This window comes from Malaclemys terrapin, chromosome 3 (genome assembly GCF_027887155.1).
Source record: "Malaclemys terrapin pileata isolate rMalTer1 chromosome 3, rMalTer1.hap1, whole genome shotgun sequence".
Taxonomy (NCBI): domain Eukaryota; kingdom Metazoa; phylum Chordata; order Testudines; family Emydidae; genus Malaclemys; species Malaclemys terrapin.
Window position 1 is genome coordinate 97854899 of NC_071507.1, and position 15766 is coordinate 97870664.

General features: G+C 41.1%; 1 protein-coding gene across 2 annotated transcripts in view; it reads right to left on the reverse strand.

The window, feature by feature from the left end:
• Nucleotides 1-15766, reverse strand: part of UST (uronyl 2-sulfotransferase) — a 316217-nt gene that overhangs the window by 156128 nt on the left and 144323 nt on the right. For both annotated transcript variants that reach the window (XM_054024122.1, XM_054024123.1), the window contains exon 4: nucleotides 5584-5663. In XM_054024122.1, the coding sequence (XP_053880097.1) occupies nucleotides 5584-5663 (80 nt within the window). The remainder of the gene's footprint in view (nucleotides 1-5583; nucleotides 5664-15766) is intronic.

Below are 15766 nucleotides of genomic sequence, written 5' to 3' on the forward strand. Positions count from 1 at the left end.
ATGCCTCGCAGTACTGGGGGATGATGCATACCTTGTGAGCGGGATGAGGAGTGGTCAGAGAACGCTGTGATCAAGCTATTCTGGAGTGCTCCAATGGCCCACAAGGGGTGATATAGGATGCCATAAGCTAGAGCTGCTCCTAGGGTACTCTCAGTGACTCCCATTTTGCATATAAATACAGTTAAAAGGATGGCTAAGACGCAGGCCTGGATATCAGAAAGTCTGGGTTCTCTTCCCACTTCTTCTGCAGGCTTTCTGTGTGACTTTGGGCAAGTTTCTTAATCTCTGTTTGCCTCTCTAAAATGGGAATGCGCTTACCTACTTCACTGGGAGTTGTAAAGTCTAATTCACAGATTCCAGTTTAAACCCCAAAGGGACCATTAGATCATGTATTCTGACCTTCTGTACATCCCCGCAGGGCATAGCCATGGGTGGGGCTGGATGAGCCACAACCCACCCAGTTAGCACCCAGGCCCACACACGTCAGACCCTGTGTGACTGTAGAAACTGGCCAGCACGTGGCTGAGCTCGTTGGCTGGCTTAGGGATCAGCCAGGGCACCGCCACACCCTGGGTTCAGTTGCCTTTGGCACTTTGGATAAAAGGAAACCTACATGTTTCAGTTTTACAGTAGTAGCAGCAACATAAAATTATCCTGGAAGAACAGAAAAGAAAAACATGGAGAATAGATTAATCTTATGTGAATACAACACAAGAAGCACTTATCTGTGTGGAGAGGATGTGCCACACTGTTAGAGTAGATGAGCTGTGGGGGCTGGCGGCGGGGGCGGGGGGGGTAACAGTCACTTGGATCATCTCTCATTCCTGCCCCCCTCATACAGTACTTTGTACTGTCTTTAAAATATCCTTCTCTAGAAGTCTGCATAATCACAAGCAGGTTCCCTTCACTGTTCCTCAGGCATCCTACTTGCCTACTCTTGTATTTTGGTATAGAGAGCAGAGTGAAGAAGCAGGTGTGCATTGTGAGGAATGTCTTATTTAACAAGAAAAGATTTTTTTTAAAACGGAATCCAATGTGGAATAAAACACTTAGAATAAAAGAATCATTTTTAAGTCTTAGGATATTGAGACATCGAAAATGCAATAGTGGTGGCGCATGGAAACTTTCAAACATTGCAAACTCATTTTTATTTCCTAAAAGTTCATATAAAAATCTGGCTCAATATTTCATACTGTGTCCTATACCCATGTCTACAGCCATAAGTTCCAAGTACATGCAGAAATGCTATTTCACAAACTACACATCAGAAATCTAGAACCTCAGAGGGCGCTGCAAACAAGCTGGATGTAGGTTGCTTGAGCTTTGAGGTGGCCCATGGGGAATCCCCAAACATTTTTCCCTAAGCCGCACCTTCCAACCCCCCCAAAATATTGCGCCGGACACCTGAAACCCCCAAGATGCCCTCTGCACTCTAGCTCTGTATTTTCCTCCTGTAATCCAAAAGCATCAAAAAGAGAGAGATCTGCCTTTTACAAACAAAAGGGTTCCTTAGCCTGACAGTCCGCAACTGATGGCTGTACAACAAAAGGTGGCTGCAGAGACTGTTGAAATTAAATCTACAGTTTCCAACCTATAGACCATTGTGACTGAGATTCAGAGTGCACTACAAGCTCTATCCAGACAGATGGGTGAAGCAGAACACTGAATTTCTGAAGTGGAAGAGGATTTCAAACAGAACAAATTACAGGTTATGAAAAGCTATACAGTAACTCCTCACTTAACGTAGTTATGTTCCTGAAAAATGTGACTAAGAGAAATGATGTTAAGTGAATCCAATTTCCCCATAAGAATTAATGTAAATAGGGGGAGTTAGGTTCCAGGGAATTTTTTTTCACCAGACAAAAAACATATATGTATTAAATTAAATTGTTTTTTATATATATATAAATAAAACACACACACACAGTATAAATTTTAAACAAACAATTTAATACTGTACACAGCAATGATGATTGTGAAGCTTGGTTGAGGTGGTGAAGTTAGAGGGTGGAAGAAGGTGGGATATTTCCCAGGGAATGCCTTCCTGCTAAATGATGAACTAGCATTTGGCTGAGCCCTCAAGGCTTAACACATTGTTGTTAATGTAGCCACACACTCTACAAGGCAGCACGAATGGAGGGAGGGGAGACAGCATGGCAAACAGAGACACACACCGTGTGTGTGTGTGTGTGTGTGTGTGTGTGTGTGTGTGTGTGAGAGAGAGAGAGAGAGATGTGCATTGCCCCTTTAAGTATGCTGACACCACTCTAAGTACATCGCCTTTAAAAAGATCAGGAAATTGAGACAGCAGCTGCGGCCAGCAAGCTTTCTCCTCCTGAGCCCTGTCCTGTCCCCACCCTGCTCTATATGGAGAAGGAGTAGCGGGGAGGGCGACATCCTGACATTGGCCCCCTTCTTCCCCCTTCCTTGCACAACAAGCAGGAGGCTGCTGGGAGCAGCTCCAAGGCAGAGGGCAAGAGTAGCACATTTCAGTGCGGGGAGGGACAACTGAACTGCCAGCAAGTGGTAGCCTGCTGGGCGGCTGCTGCACAGGAAACTTAGGGGAGCGGGGAGCTGATAGGGGGGCTGCCGGTCCACCCTGGTTACAAGCCCCCACCAGCTAGCTGCAACGGGCTACTCTTCCTGCAAGCAGTGGACAAAGCAGGCGGCTGCCAAACAACATTATAAGGGAGCATTGTGTAACTTTAAACAAGCATGTTCCCTAATTGATCAACAACGTAATAACGAAACAACGTTAACCGGGACGACTTTAAGTGAGGAGTTATTGTAATGATATCAAGACTATTAACACCAAGCTAATTGATCTATAAAGCCACTCACAATGAAATAATATCAGGATTGTGGGTGTCCCTGAGGGAAGAGAGAAAGGTAAACCCTCTAAATTTGTCCCTAACCTAGTAACTAAGCTATTGGATCTGCCAGTAGATTTTTGTTTTGATACAGAATGGGAACACTAGGCTCTTGCCCCCCAGCCAGCTGCAGGAGATCAGCCTAGAGCATTGTTTCTCAAATGCGGCCTCTTTCTTTCTTTTCTTGCAGCCACAGCCTCCTGGGTGGTGATGGGGGGTGGGGCGCAGGCTTCTGGCTTCAGCCCTGGTGTGGTGGACGGCAGGCTCTGACCATGGGGCTTTGGGCTCTGACTGCACAGCAGTGGGCTCCATCCCCTGACCACTGGGCTTCGAGTTCAACCCCCTCCCATCGCCCCTGGTCCCCGCTGCCACCCTTGGCCCCTCACCCAACCATCCTATCATCCCGGCCCCCACTGCCTCCCTATCCACCTCTCCATTCAATGCTTAATTAGTCCTCCAGCTTGCTAGGGCTGAGTAAATCTGCTATGAAAAGTGATTATTTGCATGTTTGTTAATATCGCTTTTCACTGCCTCCCAGCTAGCTAACAAGTCTCTGCTGTGAAGAGTGATATTAACAAACATACAAATATCACTTTTCACAGAAGCAGACTTACTAGCTAGCAAGTCTAAAAAAAAACCCCGCAACCAAAAAAGCAAAAGAAACAACAACAAAATGACAAGATCATGCAAAGCACCTTATTTGTGTTTCTATTTTGTTTAAGTCCAGTAAAGAATGGAAACACTGTATGTTGTTATTATTGAGACTGCAAAAACACCCCTACATAAATAAATTACTGTGATTGGACATGTATATGTGCATATGTATTCATTTTTCCTAAAGTTAATTAAGAATTTTAGGGAAAATTGTCAAAGAGTCCACTAGCAAGAGTTGGTGGCCGCACTCTGAGGTCACGAAAAATTCTGTTGCGAGAACACCTGGCCTAAAGCATTGATTGTGAAGTTCCTGAAATTTACCACTAAGGAGCTTATATTGCAGAAATCTAGAGGGAGGGAAAAGGAGCTGTTATGTGGAGAACCAGCAATTAAAATACTGTTCTATGTCCATGATGTGATTTCAACGAGGACAGCTTTTAACCATTCAAAACAATTGTCCAGGAAAATGGACTAGAAGTATTTTATTAAATACCCTGCAACGCTCCACATTAAGAACGGCAAGAAGTGAGTATCATTTTGTTCCCCTCAAGAGGCAGAAATATACTTCAAAAATCTGCATGCTCCTCCCTTGCAAGAGGAGACATCTATGGAATAATCCAACTGTATGGAATTTCTGAATTGCTCTCTGAGATCTGATATGGCTGCTCTAAACAAGTTGATACTGATGTAAGTTCCTTTTTTCCTCTCTCTCTCATTGGGGTTAAAGAGTTATCATCTTTATCAAATTCTCATCTGTGCAGACTTCTAGTTTTTACAGTGATCTGGAAAATGTCAAGGGCCTGAACATGTTAAGAGAGATCACTTGATCATTGCCTGTTAGGTTCACTCCCTCTGGGGCACCTGGCATTGGCCACTGTCGGTAGACAGGATACTGGGCTAGATGGACCTTTGGTCTGACCCGGTACGGCCTTTCTTATGTTCTTATCATCAATTTATTTCCTATTGCCTTAGCTCATGGAATTGGTGCACCAATGTACAAACTACCATTTGATTACTAAATGTATGCACGTGTATATATATATTATTGCTTTATTAGATGATGCTTCCTTATGGACTAGTATGTCAAGGTTCTATTGGCAATAGGTGATTTACTATACTTATAATGTCTGGGGCCCTAGGGGCTGTGTGCATCTCCAAGTCTCACCTGAGCCAGACACCCCTTTGGGTGTCAAGTGTGTATTTTTGGACTGTTTAAAGGGATTCGTCTTTTTGTTTGTATGATACTAATGTGTATTTCTCTCTCCACTATCTTTTCTGTTTTGTTTTTTCACTTATTTAATTCCACTTTTTGCCTCAGCTCCTCTTGCCTCCTCTCTCCCTCCCCACCCAGTTATCCTCCTATGCTGGGAATTTCCTTCTCACTCCTGTAGAATATATATTGGGAAGCAACACCCTACCCCTGAATTATATAACTTTTGCTGCTAAAATATGCAAGAACTGTATGCTGCTCAGGAAAATTTGCAATTTCTCCTTATCCACAAAGTGACTTTAATCCAGTATATTTTAACAATGGTGGCTTCGATAATTAAATGTCTCATAAGAATAAGAACATAAGAATGGCCATACTGGGTCACACAAAAGGTCCAACCAGTCCAGTATCCTGTCTACTGACAGCGGCCATTGCCAGGTGTCCCAGAGGGAGTGAACCTAACAGGTAATGATCAAGTGATCTCTCTCCTGCCATCCATCTCCATCCTCTGACAAACAGAGGCTAGGGAATCAACTGAAAATCTGGCAGGAACTTAATTAATATATGATACAGTACATAATTTTTTTTAAGCTGAAATGTCACTAACTAAAATTACCTCTTGTAGTTAAAAGCATGCAGTGGCATGCAGGCTGATTAAAACAAATTGTATCAATATTATGTAGCAAAAGTCTTACCCTTTGACCCTATTTGTGTAGCTTCCAGCATCAAAAGAGATTTTTCGCACAGCAATGACATACATTTGTTTGAAATTGAAGAGAGGCTAAAAGTTATTTCTATTAACCCAATAAAAAGAAACAAGAAAGCCTTGTAATTGGGAAAGTGCCTTACCTTGAAAAGTTGAGGAAATGAACGTGTCTGGTGAATAAATAGGGCTGCTCAGCAGTGCTTATGTTTTTAATCAATTCCATCTAAAAAAAATTAAACAAGAATTACAACTAAATCAAAATTACCGAATTAAACCAAGTTGTGTTTTTGGACAGAAATGGCGACACTCAAAAACTATATAATCATTTAGTAGTTTAGAACTACTCCCAAAAAAGTCATGCTAGGACTGCAACTCTGGGCTTGTTACCCATGTTAAAAGGGATGGATGGCAGAGCATCATGAATCTAGCACCAATGTTACCATTGTAGCATAGGAATCAGTGTGCTATACCATGAGTTTATACAAATCCAAAAGTTAATTTCTACTCTAGACAAAGGTACAAACTAAAATCCTAATTCTAAACCTATCCACATCTGGATCTGAATTTTGAAAGTGGCCTCTATTTTCAAAACGGATCTAAACTACCTAACTACAATTCCAAAATGTGAAGTGTTTGAAATCTGCATCAGAAAATGTGGATTGAGACTATTACTGTCTTTACATAATGATAACAGTTCCTATCACCACCAGATTACTGAATGGGTGGATGTCTGCTCATATATAGAAGCAGACATGTCCCATTTCTTCTTTTGTATAGCATATTTAAAATGTGAATATAATTCTACATTTGACAGAAATCTCTCTTCAAATAATGGTCTTTTGGCCTACTGCTTTCAAGACATTTTAGCAAGGGCTTTTAGAATTAAGTTAATTTATTTTTGCATTATTAAAGATAATTAAAACTTTTTTCATGTAAAACAGCTGACGTGAAAAACTGAGTATAATATATATATTATACTCAGTTTATATTAATAAATTCTCATGTGTGCAGACTTCTAGTTTTTACAGTGATCTGGAAAATGTCAAGGGCCTGAACATGTTAAGTGAAATATATGCAAAAAATTCCAAACATTCTTGTTACTCTGACTTCCTGACTTCTGCTCTCTGATTTTCTAATTGGCAACATCAAAAAATACAAGGCTGTATTAGAGAATAAAAGACGCCGAACATAACTGAATTTGAAGAGCACAATAATTATAGTGGTAATTTTACAAACTGGGTAGTGGAAACTAATACACAACATGGAAACAATCCATAAAGAAAAATAGCAATGGAAGAGGAAGAATTGCTCTAAAGTTCTGCTCTAACTTGTATAAATTCATATACTAAACACAAGTAAAATCAAAATTGAGAAGTCACGAATTTAGAAGATTGTTTCCCTCAATGCTATGAAATTTTTCCCCCTTAAAACTGTATGGCATCTTACTTGCCACATGCAAAAACAGACAAATCTAGCATCAGGCCTATCATTTAACAGATCTGAAACTAATAGAGTTCTAATGAGTAATCATGCTAAAAACCAACAGAAGTTTTATAGAGTTTAATATACCTATGGTCAAGAGACCAATTTCTATTAAAGAGACATCATTAAGTTATATAGGACAGTTTGAAAATCCTATAGAAAGAATTTACAGGAAAATGCAAATCTATTGTATTTTTCTATAAAGCAACTCCACCTTCTGAAAACAGCAAGGGAGAGAAGGGCATGCATCTTTCCTTCTCTTGCTCTGGGATGAGAATTTTGGAATGACACACCTACACAGAAGTATGCCAGGCTGGAGGAGGATACCTTACTGTGGAAAATGTAAAACCCACTTTTACTAACTGATCCCCATTTTGATCTGGTGGTCCTTTGTCACTGGTTTTAATTTATAGATCACAGTCTATTGTTTCTTATCCCTTATATTTTTCATTAGCTATTTTAGGTTTTTCTAAGATGCCTATCGCAACTGCTTCCCAAGTGTCATGCCAATCCTTACATATTACACCTAGGAGTTAGAATAAAAGAAAATAAAAATCCCTGCCCTCAATAACTGATGTTCCCCCAGATATGTATGAGAAGCAATGATGCAGCCCTAGGGTTGTCTCATCTATCTTGTTAAGCATGGCCTTCTACTGATGGACTGTCATTTTTGCTCTACCATGTGAGAGATCAAGTCTACCTTTAACTGGCTGCAGTCTACAGAGATTATAAACCCCATGGAAGGGAGAGAGAAAAGAGAGGGCTGAAAGGGAGAAAGATAAGAAAGGAGGAGAGATGCTAAGGAAAAGAAGAAGGAGAGGGGGAAATGCTCGCTAATATCCTAATCTCCTACCAATGACTTCTTAAAGGGCATCAAATAGGTCTAATAATAACAGGTAATTAATCCTGGAGGCAATCCTGATGAGTCATGTGAAAATACGACTCACTTGACTAAACATTTTATTAATTTTTTCCCTAATAAACCACAAGCTAGAGACGCATTGCAATTGTCCAGTGTAATCATTGTTAGAGACTAGTAAAAATGCTGTGGCAAAGAATCCAGGCAAAATAACTCAGAGAACTTGATGAGTCATTTTTGAATGCACAGAACACCGACATTTTCCAACAAGAGTTACTATCTCCATCAAACAAATGTCAGCGTGATACATCTGCTGGAAGGGTGGTGGCTGTATCTGTAAAAGATTGTCAGAATATCATGACAATCATCATCCCACTCAGAGACTTACCTAGCTCTGAGAAAAAAACGGAAAAGAGGTTGCAATGGTTAGAGCTCAGGCGTCATCTTTTAAAAACAAAACAAAACAAAAAACTAAATTACAGGAGAAATGAAACAGCCAGAACTATATTAAAATACCAATATATCATTAAAAAATTAACTGCTGATAAATATTCACTTCACCGTATCATCCTGGTGTTTAGAGTACTTGATGAAAAACATTAATTATGCACGCAACTCCCTCTTTAAAATATATTATATGACTGAAGTGAGGATGGTTGCATGCCCTATACCATATATTAATACAGGTGTCTCTTTCTCACAAGCACAAGTTTGGTAACAACAACTAGATCCACATTTTCCCACCTCAATAAAACTAGATATCACTTGACCTAAATGCCAGCCAGGCCAATGTAAGTCTCAGGAGTGGAATAGCAGAGAGCGCTATAGGTCAGCAATAAAGTGGATTTGGAGAGTTGCATGCTGCTATTTGCACAGCACCTGACTGCAATGTGTCTTGTAGCAGGAGCTAATTAAAGTCAATCTCAATTTCTTGAGCTACAATAATATCCACTCACACCTGAAAACAGACACAGGATTTTGTTTTGACTTAAAGCATGTTCATATTTAGAGGCTTAAGCTACAATGGACTCATCAGCAGATGAGGATAAGCCTATAGTATGTATATGAACAAGCAAGTGTGGTAAAAGACAACAAGAAAGGGAAAGTAGGGCCCAACAGAAACAGTGCAGATTTCAAAAAATGAGAAGGACATAGCAAGGAAATTACAAAAGAGTCTACGAGAAAAACTGTTAGAGGAAAGAAGCATAAATGAAAGTGGGAGAGGGAAAGAGGGACAGACTTTGTGAAGAAAATGGAAAGAGATGGAGTAGATACTAGTGCAAGCCATCACTGAGATCCTTCCCAGGCCAGCAACAGGTAGGAGGGAAAAAGAGAAATGAGAGGAAAAAGTCTAGGAGGACATAGATGGAGGACACAGAAGGAAGGAGAGGAACAGTAGGACATATAGATTTTTATAGGGGGGTAAATATATCAAAGGGCAGACTGGAGAAAGGGGAAGAATTAAGGGAGTGTGTTCATTATGATAAGGGACCTGAGGGAGGGTTCTATCATCTTTAGAGGGATTCATGTCCTCTCTCTGGATACTGCCATGATATCTCCTGCCAGGGATTACTTTTAGCTTAGATAATGGAGAGATAGTTCTGAAGAGCAAATAGTTTCCCTTTGAAATGCACTATATTACACTAAATGGTGCATACTATGGAACTAGGTTCCAGCTCACTCTTAACTTATTCCATTCAAACACAGGAGTGGAGGGAGAGGGAAGGAATGGGGAGTGGCAGGAAGTGACATCAGACTCCATGATGTCTCCAACTAATGCAGCCCTTGGCAGCACACCAGTGCTCAAGATTGGTTGCTGGCCAAAAGTGAGTACCTACTAGTATGTACAATGAATTGTACTTAAGAAAAAAATATATATAAGGCAGAAGTTACTCATAGGTATCTGGAAAATTAGCAAATAAAAGCAAGCCAGCCACAACTGCCTATCTACCCTACAAGAACAACTGTGCTAGCATAAGTTCTCTGCCCTGATTAGTGATGTCTCTGTTATAAAACAATTTATTATCTGTGTAAACAGAAAAACCTGGTTCTACAAATCTGTGAGGGAGCGGTGATTGAGCCCATAGAACAGAGTTTTAGTCTAGGACCTGAATGAACGGTAAAACTCAAAGTAGACACTTCCTTCTCCCTACAGGGAAGCCTCAAGTTATCATCCTCATCACAAGGAGATTTTCAGTCATGCTGTGAGAAAACCCATCAAGTCAGGATGGATCAGCATCATCAGTGCTTGAATTCAGGCTGCTGCTGCTGCATTTTCAGCAAAAATCCACCAGGTGGCATAGTGAACTGCTCACAAGAGAACTGGATGGGGCCCCTTTATACCCTTTAAAGAGTATATATCAGGGGTAGGCAACCTGCGGCACGTGAACTGATTTTCAGTGGCATTCACACTGCCCGGGTCCTGGCCACAGGTCCGAGGGGCTCTGCATTTTAATTTAATTTTCAATGAAGCTTCTTAAACATTTTAAAAACCTTATTTACTTTACATACAACAATAGTTTAGTTATATATTCTAGACTTATAGAACGAGACCTTCTAAAAACGTTAACATGTATTACTGGCATGCGAAAACTTAAATTAGAGTGAATAAATGAAGACTCGGCACACCACTTCTGAAAGGTTGCTGACCCCTGGTATATATAAATGTGGCGGAGGGCATCCAGCCATATCATTGATCAAAAACTAAAATAATTCGGACTTGAAGATAGAGGAAAATCAAGATGCACTATCAGTACTTATCAGCTCCCTTGCTCAGAGCAATTGCCTTTTGTCTTTTTATTTATAAAAAGCATGTTTTGTTCCATGAGAAACAAAATCAGTAGATAACCCTGCCTGAAGAATTTGTTTGCTGTCCAAGTGGTTTTTTAAACTGCTGTATTTCATCAGAAGTGAATTCAAGTTCAAAATGTAAAAACACTGAGGCTGGCATGACTTTCCAACAGCACAGTGGTGTCAGTTTACAATCTCCACTAATACTAATGCAAACACAGAAAGACACGCTTTTGTGCTCTCACCCTATCTCAGAACATTTTACCTTCTTACTGTTTTAATTTCAATCTTTTCAAAAAGCATGCAAGGTCAAGTAGATACAGGTATCTCTAGGCATTGTTTATCACTTTCATCTGCACTGCACTTCATACTTCCTTTTGGTAGAAAATTCACATCTGCTTCATCATCACAGGAATGTGAATCAGTCTTCATTTTCATCTCTAAGATATTGAGAATTCCTTCAAAAACTTCCTAAGTGTCCATACTGCTCGGAACATTTTTCCATGGCAGGTTGTCTTTTATAAGCAGTTATTTTTTAAAATAAACTGACCTTTTATTAGTATTTTATAGTTCAAGTACATAAAAAGTTGACTATCCAAAACAAGGGGAGGGGGAATTATGTAATTTAACAGTCAGGGAAAATTGCTCTCATTGGACACCTGCAATAGTAAATCAATACACAAGTACAGTCTTGAATCAGAGTCCAAAAGGGCTAAACAAGAGATTCATCTAGGCATAGGGCCATCTACTGATGTAAAGAAAGGTTAATTAGATATTATTAGTATTACAAGAACCACAAATGATATTAATGATTATTAATATCATATGTAGCTCTTGTAATACAATTTAAATTAGAACATCTGAACAGTCAGTATGACCTTTCTTGGAGTACCCAGGCACCTCACCAACACTTGCCCCTAGGATGAGAAAGTCTTGTCTGTGCCCGCTGTGGTTCAGGTCCCCGATTCCACAGGCCATGGGGAACACCAGCACTAACTTCCAAGCCTCTGCGGGCGTTGAGCTCTCTGTACAGGTCAGCGATAGACACACGAACCCCAAGTCCTCTGAACCTCCCTCTGGAGTGCCCAGCCCGTTCCACTGAACACCCTCAGAACTCTCATATTTGTTACTCCCACAAGAACGGTACATGCCAGCTTGCAAGAGTCAACTCCAGATCACCACTCTACTTAACACACAGCACTTACATATATAGGGAAAACAAGAATAAGTTTATCATCAAAGAACAGAGAGTCAAGTGATAGAGAGTGAGAATATTGGAAACAAATGGTTACCAATAAAACAAAATCATGACATGCTTTCTAGAGACTAAGCTTAACTAACATGGCATTCCCCTATGCCCTAGCTTACCCCAGGTCATTTCTCCAGAGGTTACAGTTTGGCTGAGACATCTTCTCATAAGATTAAGCCCACCGGCAGCTCATCCTCACAGAATGAAGGAATATGTGGAGGTTCATCTGCATCCCAGATATAGTTTCAAAAGTTCATTGTCTTATCCCTAACTAGGATAACTCCTGCTGTTTTTGTTTCTTCCTCCAGCCCCTGCAATCTATAGATTCACATTTTGCTCAGACAGTAAATAGGTATTCATTCTGAACCATACAATACTCAGTTTGCATGTGACCTGCCTGATTAAGGTAAGTGTCTCTGCTCCCCTGCCTGCCAGGAGTATATGGATCATCTTTTGGTGACCTGTCTTAATTACAGACCTAGAGAACATAATTTTCAGCATATATACATAACTCCTCACATGTTTTCCATGTATAAATCTTACAGTGGTCATGACTAAGGCTACAAGTATGTCGCGGAAGTCACGGATTCCGTAACCTCTGTGATACTGGGGCCCCGCAACTCCCTAGCCCTTGCGGGCAGCGGGGGACCCCAGAGTTCCCAGTCGCCCTGGGCAACAGGGGACCCCCTAACTCCTAGCCCTACGGTCAGGGGTCCCTCCCAGCTCCCAGACACTGCATGCAGTGGAGCAGGGTGCTGAACCCTCCTCCTTCCCCATTTTGTCAGGGATGTTTTTAGTAAAAGTCAGGGACAGGTCACAGCTTCCGTGAATTTTTGTTTATTGCCCGTGACCTGTCCCTGACTTTTACTAAAAATATCCATGACAAAATGGTAGCCTTAGATATGACCAGTGTGACACAGGCTTTCAGTAAGCATCTTACATGACATTCTTTTTGTGAACCCATGGGATCCTGGTCCCCACATTCCCTCTGGCAGTTGTCATCAATAGGTCCTTGCGTGACAGACAGATACAAACCCATCCATTTATTTCCACAACAGAGCTTGCTTAGAACCACTTAAATGTTATCTGCTTTATCTCTAATTATCCACAGGCAGAGGATAGAATGGGCAAACTTCATGGGATAGGTTAAAGAAGGTGGTGAAGAAGACCCTACTAGAGCCTGTCTTAAGGGTATGCAGGCACATAAGGTACCCAAAAATGCTTAATTTTACTTGACTATAGTGAATTAAGTTAAGCACATGGATAAGTCTTTGCAGGATCAGGGCCTAAATATACAAGCAGAGGCAGGATGGGAGGAAGTAAGTATTATGATCTCCATTTTACAGATAGGGAACTGAAGCACAGAGATTAAGTAAGTTGCCTAAAGTCAGACAGGTAGCCTGTAGCACAGCCAGGATTTGAGTCCAGATCTCCTTAGTCCCAGCCCAGTACTTCACCACAAGACCAACCTTCCTTTTGCCACTAAACAGATTTAAGATTGGCACTGTTAGTATACTAGATTAAAGACAGAGAAAAATTCCAGTCCACACACCTCTCTCACAAATACAGAAAATACAACAAACATGTTGACCAACAACACTTTTCTAGGAGATCAAAGTGCCACTATTCAGCAAAATACAATGATACATCATAAAAGATATGTAGCCATAAATTAGAATAAAAAGATACACAATGCATATCTGGGCACATCCACAACAGTTAAGCCTGAGCTCTGCAGCAACATGTCCACCACCATCTGTATTCCCTTAAATTCACAATCCAATAATCTGATAATTTAGGGGATGGAGAAGATTATATACAGGTTTGTCCTCTATAACTTGTTATTTGCTGCACAATAAATAAATGCATAGTCTTCTCTGGTATCTTCCAACATCTTGATGGGATCATAAGCGCCGACTCCGTGGGTGCTCCAGGGCTGGAGCACCCACAGGGAAAAATTGGTGGGTGCTCTGCACCCACCGGCAGCCAAGCTCCCCTCCTCACCCCCCCAACCTGTCCCACCTCGCTGCCTCCTCCTCCTCCTCCCCTGAGCATGCCGCATCCCCGTTTCTCTGCCTACCTCCCAGCGCTTGCTGCCACAAAACAGCTGTTTTGTGGCGTGACGTGCTCCGGGAGGGAGGGGAAGGAGCAAGAATGCGGTGCGCTCAGGGGAAGAGGTGGGGAAGAGGAGGGGCTGGGGTGGGGATTTGGGGAAGGGGTTGGAATAGAGCAGTGGTTCCCAAACTGGGGTTCCTGAACCCCTGGGGGTTCATGAAATGTTACAGGGGGTTCTCGGGAAAAAATTCCCTAATGGTGGACAGAGCTGTCGCTAGGGATCCCGGGCAGCACGGGGCCAGCAGCCTGGAGCCCCTGGACTTCCAAGAGCTAAGCAGATCAAAGCAAGCATATCTATCCCACTGAGGAGATTTAAACTTCAAGACTCCTTATAAGAAATGGAAAGGGAGGTGGATATTTTTTGCTGTTTTTAAAATTAAATAGGCAGCTAGTGTTGTTTTTAAAATTATTATGAAGAACAAGTTTAAGCTTTGTTGTAACATGTGGTGCTTTCCTGGACTACTCAAGACCTGAATGCTTGTGTAGGAGGCACTCTGAGTTGGCTTCTTAAATACCTTCATGCTGTTTCACATCTGATACTCCTTGATGAAACACAGGAGCCTTGTCTTATAACAGGCTTATTCAAGTAATACAAGCTACGAAAGTGAGATCTTGGAAGAGTGTTGCCATTTTCATAATGTAATAAAAATACAGTAATGATAAATAGTAATTAATAATAAATAGTGTGTAATAAGCATGTCATAAAAACAAATTTTATATTTCCAAGATCACTGCTTTTATAATTTATACTCAGGTAAAGGATAAAATCCCTGGGAATATTCATTTTTAGGAGGGGGTTCGCGAGACTTGACATTTTACTGAAAGGAATTCACAGGTTGTTAAAGTTTGGGAACCACTGGAATAGAGGCAGGAAGAGGGCGAAGTTGGGGTGGGGATTTTGGGGGAGGAGTTGGAATGGGGGCGGAGAAGAAGCGAGGAAGGGGAGGAGCAGGGGTAGAGTCGGGGTGAGGCCAGGGGCAGAGGGTGGTCGAGCACCCACTGGTGCCAGCAGAAGTCGGCGGCGCCTATGGATGGGAGTACAGTATGGAAAAAGATTATGTTAGTTGTAGTCCACTTTGTGTTAGCCTGAGACAAGTATTGTCAGGAAAGGAAAATGACCCTCCATTTTTTTTAGCAGCGAGATGTATCACAGTATCAAAATGAAGCAGGTAACTGGGATGAAAGATAGGGCTCTGCTATGAAGATTTTAGGAGAAATCTCCCAATCAATCAGTGATGGAAATCCCATGAGAAACACACACAGCAAAAGTATACAGGAACAAATGGACAATTATGGGAGACGTTTCTTCCTAACCCCAAGTGGTTGGCTTACAGACTGTAGCACAATGGCTGATATTTTGTTTTTTCATACACAAAGAACAAGGGTATGTTATGAATTGGAATGGTTTTGTTTTATTTCCCATAAACTAAAAATAAAATTCTGGATGTAAGGACAGAATACAAGCAACAAAAAGCTCAGAGAAAGCATAAAAGCAATTAAGAAGCTTCCAGTTTAAAACAATGAGGTAAAATGTCCACTTATGGAAGGCTTCCATTGAAAATCTGCAGCATATGTTAAGGGGTCTGAACAGTATTCTTTTACAATTATTGAACACTATGTGAAGAGAAAATGATATTTTCCTCTAATACTGGTGGGAAACGTGACAATGTTTAAAAACTTGTGTTGTCTCCTGCAAGAGATGAGACGGTGTACAAGGGCTTAAGAAGTGGTTAAAAAGTATGTCACAAAACCAAAACTTTCTAGGTGAACGTTATAATTTTCATTTAAGAAACTGAATGGAAGGGATTTCCAGCTAGTTTATAATAGCTTT